This window comes from Rhagoletis zephyria, unplaced genomic scaffold (genome assembly GCF_001687245.7).
Source record: "Rhagoletis zephyria isolate East Lansing unplaced genomic scaffold, Rhagoletis_zephyria_1.1 Rzeph_scaffold_13351, whole genome shotgun sequence".
NCBI lineage: Eukaryota > Metazoa > Arthropoda > Insecta > Diptera > Tephritidae > Rhagoletis > Rhagoletis zephyria.
This window is the reverse complement of record NW_016170422.1, coordinates 8,672-15,831: the sequence shown is the minus strand read 5'-3', so window position 1 is coordinate 15,831 and position 7,160 is coordinate 8,672. Positions and strand designations below refer to the sequence as shown.

The 7,160-nt window shown below is 34.9% G+C and overlaps 1 protein-coding gene and 1 long non-coding RNA gene across 2 annotated transcripts; one reads left to right on the top strand and one right to left on the bottom strand.

Annotated features, from left to right (window-relative positions):
- Positions 1-774: 774 nt before the first annotated feature.
- Positions 775-3,382, bottom strand: LOC108378102 (P3 protein-like). Its single transcript, XM_017634401.1, has 3 exons — positions 3,096-3,382; positions 1,477-2,300; positions 775-1,405 (listed from the first exon to the last, which is right to left on the bottom strand). Exons 1-3 carry the CDS (start codon positions 3,328-3,330, stop codon positions 1,085-1,087), a joined length of 1,380 nt encoding a protein of 459 aa, XP_017489890.1. The 5' UTR covers positions 3,331-3,382; the 3' UTR covers positions 775-1,084.
- Positions 3,383-3,389: 7 nt separating this feature from the next.
- On the top strand, positions 3,390-3,567 carry LOC108378103 (uncharacterized). Its single transcript, XR_001849386.1, has 2 exons — positions 3,390-3,476; positions 3,534-3,567. It is a non-coding gene; the product is annotated as an uncharacterized LOC108378103 (long non-coding RNA).
- Positions 3,568-7,160: the final 3,593 nt, after the last annotated feature.

The window sequence follows — 7,160 nt, the reverse complement described above, 5'->3', positions numbered from 1 at the left end:
TCAAGGATAAGATGCATGTGTTACCCATTTATCTGACGACTTTCAATGTGAGTAAGATATGCAATATTTGCTCGACCCTAAATAAAGTTCGGAAGTGTAATTTACTTCACGAAACGAAAAACCTTAAACATTTTTGCTTACAAATAATTTTTCTCACATACTCACAGCTCATCCAACGCTTGCAAGGTAAGCCCCAATGCAACGATGTTTGGCAAATTAAGTTGATAGATTTGTATATGGAAAAATATGAGCAACCACATATATTGCTGACCAGCGAACTGATGCATGCGCAGCTGGAAAGATTCAAAATGTTCATTGAGAATACGCGGCGAGTGTTAGCGGCGCCATTGCGTCGCTTCATCAGCGCCAGCAGTTTTGAGCCAAGCGTTATTACTGATCTTACAGCGGAGGAGGTAGCGCGTTTACTCGCTGTAGTAAATTATTATAATTTAACGCCGAATTTGCTGAATTTGGTCGATCTTAGCGGTACAGTTAATTACATAAGGTATTTATACGAGTTTAAAAAACTTAATCTAGATGTACAAACTATAAATTGTTTAATTAAAGTGCTGATACAAACAAGTGGCAATGAAGCTGCTTAGAAAAAGCTATTTCTCTGCCACAAAAGAAATTTAAAACTAATTTTGCTACAGAAAAAATGGCGTGTTTACAGATTAAAGTGGGTCCGTTTTTGTATTTAAATAAAAGATTTATTGAACAAAATTGTTGTGTATAATTTAAACAGAAAATATAAATATAGAATATTGCTTTTAAATGTAAAATGCAGGCGCATTACACGCTAAACAAATGCTAATTTATTTCTATCCGAGAAGCGAGGATAAAGCGACTCTTTTTGCGGCACAATTTTTTAACAAACTTTAAAGCTATTTTTTTACTGTCGCATTGTTAAAAAGTCTTCGTAATACGTTAAGGCTACGATAAAAAAAAAATGTAATAAAACCACAAACAAAAAAATATGCTTGCGCTTTTTGTAAGCCCCTCTACCCATGAAATATCTAAGTTGTGATGTAATAATAAAACTCAGGAAAGGTCATTTCCGAACTCCCTGTGCACGCTTTGTTCCCTAATTTCTATGAGTTGGTGTAATCGTTTGCGTGTCCACTTGTCCCTCTACGATGCCACGCTCAGCGCAACGCTTATAGATATACAAGCCTAGCAGTGGGAACGGTGTTAGAATGGCCACAGAGACAGGTATGACTGTGGTCAGATCGGCTTCTGGTTGCGGCAAACTGAAGCGCAAAAGGAAAATCGAAATGCCCGTATTTTGTATGCCAGTCTCAATGGCAATCGTGAGGGAATCAACGGAGCTGCGACGCAAAGCTTTCGCCGCACACCACCCAAACACGTAACCCAGCCAAGGCAGCGCCAACCCGGCAACAATAATCTGTGAAAACAATAAAATAAAAAAATTTGTAATTAAAACATATCAAAACTCGGCCACTCTCTATCACTTACCTGCCACGAGAACAATTTGAACAAGTAAAGGTTTGTAACGATCGCAAAAATTACAATAAAAAGTATGAGGCAGGTGGAAATCGGCTTGAGCAACCGCACCAGCACACGTGCTACGCGTGGTAACCAACGTTGTATGGCCAGTCCGATGGCAAGTGGCACTACCAGCGATACCGCAAATGTAGCAATATTTGCATAGGGCACTGTAATGTTTGCACGATCGAAAATCAATTGACCGAGCGTGAAAATCCACAATGGCATCATGCCAAAAGCAGCAAAATTGCTAATGGTGGTCATCAGCACGGATAGATTAATATTGCCACCCAAGATGACGGCCCAGATATTGGATGCGCCACCACTCGGAGAAACGCCCGTAAAAAAGAGACCGAGCTGCAATTCTGGCGAATCGGGAAATATGAGCACACCCAGACCATAGCCCAAGAGGGGCATAATAATAAACTGCGTAAGAAAACCAGTGATGGGCGCTACAGGACGCGCCAATAAGCTGCGCAGCACTGTTACATCTAAAGCGGCGCCGAAATTTATGTACAACAGCGAAACGAGTAACGCAACAGAACCGGTAAAGATGTGATCTATGATGCGCGTGCGTCGTATGATTGTTAGCTCGAGCGTACCGTCAGCGCGATCTGTGGTATTGACGCGACGCACAAAGGCTTTAGTGGAGCCAAGAAAGATGGCATCGACTGTGATGTTACCGCGCCATTCAAGGGTAGTTGAATTAATAACATCCGCTGGTATGAGATGCTGCACACTGGCCAAATTGGGATTCTCACTAAGCACTTCAAAGGCGGCGTTCAGGGGCAAATCTGTGACGAATTTATGAGTGGTATGAATATTCTTATAAAATTGTATTAAGCTTTGGGTATATAACAGATAAAAATTAGTTTTATTTAATTGTTTTTAGAAAAAAAAATCACTTGGAAGAACATCGTATTCCAAAAAAGGACTAGTAAAAAAGGCAGCTTTTATTTTCTACTCGATTAAATAAAGATTTTGAGTTTTCAAACCATTTCTGGCATCGGTTGCGGTAGTCCGATTTTGGTCAAAAAGTGGTTAATAGAAATTCTAGAATCATCTATGTAGACAAATTTTTACCCTAACAATTATCTCTTAATCAGAAATCGATTTTGACGACCTCGGTTAATGTGCATTAGACCGTATCACAAAAAAAAACTTAATTTGCTCCAAGCGATTTTCAGCACTCACTATGAGATTTCAGAGTGTAAATTTTTTTTGCGATCCTGTTAAAATAACCTAAATCGGAGACAAAATTAAAGACAAATTAAAAAATTATAATTTTTTTCTGCAAATGGTACCCTGTATACGATAGAAAAAAGCTTGCAAAAAATTGTTGAAAAAAACGCTTGAAGACAATTCGAACTTTTTTGGCCTTTACACTTAACTTTGCTACGGTCTAATTTTTATATATAGTTATTATTTTTTTTTTTAATAAAAAGTTTCACAAAATATATACATATATTTAAAACCAGGCAGTATTTACTGCACATTTCAGAAATTACATTCCCATTACAGGGCATTTAACAGCAAAAAGTGCACCTCTGTTATTCACCCACTTAACATTATGTGTAAATTGTGCATACCTGTTAGTTCCAGTAATACTTCAGCGCTGGTGCCCATATGCATTTGCAACTGCTGGGGTGTGAATTTTGCATGCCAGTTGGGGGCATCTACAATTGCCTCTCGTTCGCTCCCCACTCCCAACAGGTGCACGGTAACTTGTTGCTGCTGTGCTGTTGTTGGCGCTGTTAACAACGAAATTGCGGCAAACAGAATGCCACAAAATAGTATTGCAAAATTGCTGTTACGTGGATGCATTGTAAGTGGTTACGGAGCTTAGAAATAAATGGTTTTCAGATTTTTTTTTTGCGCTGCGTCGACTTGAAAATTTATCGCAAATACTAATTTGCTAGTTGTTACACCAAAATACCAAATCGCTATTCATGCCGGGAGTACATATATATGTGAATACATAACTTTTTATGTGCGTATATTTCCTCACTCTCATGTGCGCTTATCAGAAACAGGTATCTTCAGGCTATCTTCAAGTCCCCACAAATAATGGACTTTTCTTCACATGCCCAAGCAATTTTTCTCCAACTTTACACTTGCTACAAACATATTGGAAAGGAAAATAAACTCAAAACCGTTGTGTAAAAGTCCAAAAATATAATTACTAAATCACAATTTAATTAGCCGAAAAATACACTAATAAACACGACGAAAAGGTGTGCAAACACCGAAGCCAACGCAAAGTCGAGACACAAATAAAGCAGCAATACAAACGCTGAGCGTAAACAGCGCAGTAAATGGAAAGTAACCACCATCAGTACACACCACCACTCAGCGCCGCGCGCCAATCTTGGATACTTCTCATACGGCTCACACTCTCTCTCTCTCTCTGAAAAGTCAAACTCAAAGACTCAACACGAGCTTGGTTTTGCTTCGCTCAGTTCTACGCTTGCTTGCACAAACGATTTAATGATCTTCTATATATATATATATGTCCAGCATGCAGCAGCAGTATTAAGTTAGTGATCACATTTTGTGACTACTAGCAGCTGCGGCACTCAGTAATTTTAGCGTATTTTTAGCTAATAAAAAACGTGGAAATACATATCATGCCTTTGCTGCAAGAGTGTCGTAATACAAAAAATCAAAAACTTGAGAAAAACGGCATTAAAGTTTACAGTTTACAAACGCTCCCATAGTAAAAACTAAGGCCAATTTTCGTATGAGCTATGGTTAATCGATACAGCTATGAAATTTGTATACAACATAGAAAGAGGTAATTTCGTGCATGCTTGACTAAAAAAATATATATATTTTTTTCGATTATGACACTCTTGCAGCAAAGGTACGGATATGTACTTATTTTCGGTGCGCATACATATTTACATATCTTTGGCCGATAACACAATCATGCGCAGCAGCGCACAGTGGTTCAAAACTAGAATTTACCGTTCATAATTCAGTGGAGACTTAATTTTTTTACCAATTTGATATTTTTTTTTTTTATAAAAACTTACAAAACTAGCAAGAGATTATTGAATTATTTATTTGTTTATATTAAAATTTTTAGTGCAAAATGCAGAAAGAAAAGCAAGAAAATCGATTTCCTGTTCCAGTTAATAAATGTTACATAATAAAAACTAATTGAAAACAATTGTAAAGTTCCCCCAAAACGAAAAAATTGCACAAGAAAAATTTGAAATGTTATAAAAAAATGTTCACACCAAAATTTAAAAGAAAATTTTAGTCTCTAGAAAATTGTTGGGTAAGCAGTTTTATAGATCAATAAATTTAAGTACAATTAAGTGCGATTTGCAAGTGGCTAAGATATCGCGTTTATTTTTAATAATTTGTTTCGCTAACATTTCGAGCACAGCTGCATGCTAAAGGAAAATAAAAGCGTTTGTTATATTATTAAATATCAATCCAAGCTCTTAGCCACTTTCAACTCGCACTTTATTATACTAAAATTTAATGATCTATAAAGCTGCATACCCAAAATTTTTATTAAAAAAAATTATATAATCAAATAAAAATTCAAAAATCAAGCTCAACCGGTCTCTTGCAAGTTGTATAAGCTTTCATTACAAGATTAATCGAATTGATTGAAAAATGAAGGCTCCAGTGAATTATGAAAACCAAATGCCAGTTTTAAACCACTGTGCAGCAACTCTTAGCACTCGCCTTTGCTCAATATTATTCCTTAATCACACTTGTTGAGCGTTATTTTGATATGTATCTGCAAGACGATGTATTTATGTACATACATATGTACTTGATGCTGCGCTGCATTTGTATGTACAAGTTCTAGCAAGATCGATGTTCTTCACTTAACTTTGATAAAATGAAAATAACGCCTATATACTACTCATAAACGTGGTTATTATCAGCAATATGTACTTATGTACATACATCTGTACATAAGTATGTATGTATGTATGTTGATTAAAATACGTATGCATCTGGCTCTTAGATAAAGAAATTACGATCTTTCATAAAATACAGATAAGCTTTTTAAGTGTAAAACTGTAATTTGAATTGTAGATTGTGATCTCTTAACCAGTGGCCGTACTGTATATCCATTCTTTAATTAAAATCAAAAATTTGTGTGAACAAAGTATACATACGTAACTTTTTCTTAAGGTATAACGTCGCCTGGATAAAAGATTGTCGTTGACGATTTTTTGTTATACATAGATGCAGATTTACATTTTAAAATAAGTTCCTTCGATCGGTGTTATCAAATTTTTAGCGATAATCTATTACAAATTAGTTTAATAATGTGGCGTTATCCATATTGGATATCTCGTTTAGTTTCCAAGATATTGAGTAAAAATATCGATGATGCAAAGTGGCTGCAAAATTATTAAGAAATGTAGCCATATGACAAAACGAATAAACAATAAAAATAGAACAATTTAAGAATTTCGAGAAATAGTAACAATCTCCGAGACTTTGAAGAAAATCTATCGTCGTGTTTTTGAGAAATTCCATTCCAAACTTCAATCACGATATCCCAAAACCTGCCGAAAGTAACACACAACAATTTTGTATCCAGGCGACGATACGTAAATATACTATTGAATCTGAAAATTGCCACAAAGTCTCGAATAAAAGGAAATATGCCACATAAAATCTTAATAATCTATGTATAGTATGTCTGGGTCAAATCTTGGGTTTTGATCATGCTTTATACGGAAGAAAGCGCAACACCCCCAAAAAATAATCTAAAAAATCAACGGTAATTTTTAGCGACTTGAAACTTGCACTTTGTTTACTAAAATTTAATGGACTACAAAACTGAATACTCGGAAATTTCCTAGAAACTCTGAATAAAAAGTTTGAAATTTTGAATTTTTGTGAACTTTATATAAAGTGTGAAACTTTGATTTATGTGGTTTATATTATAGAATGAACTATATTTTCATAAATAATTAATGTAAAAAATTGTTCATGAAAATAACTGTTAATATTATATTAGGTGTATACTTCATTTTGACGTTCACTGTATGAACATAGATATCAGTCCAAAATATAATTTTTTATGTATAACATAATGATTCTGAAAGCTTAGAAAAGGTCGACCTTATTGTGTTAACGAAGACTTTAGATAACTGATTGTGCAGTGGAATTTCAATGTGTCTGGTGTACTCGTTGAAAATGGATAGCAAGAGTTACTTTCTCCAAACAAGAAAAGCATTGCTTAGACAACCGGCTAAGTATAGTTCGAAAAATAACTTCCAACTAACCGAAATTATATACTGTTCCTACGTTTCCATGACATTCGGGTCTAGAACAATGGACCGGCACAGATTGTATGCTGTTACAATTACTATAACGTTCAAGATATTCTCCGAATGCCGATTGACCTGAAACAATTATTAATTAAATTAATTTAAAACAAAAGTATTCAATACCTCATACATACAACACGTATTTTAAAGTGATCAGTTAGCAATCATACAAACTCAGTGTCCTATTCAAGTTGATATGTGTAGACAATCGTTTTGGTATAATTAAATAGTTTCAAAACATTCTTATCAAATATTATTTATAGTTTTTTCATACACTTTATTTCTTCTCATGAGTTTTATTAAATCAAAAATTACAACAAAAGCAAATAGGTATCACCAAAA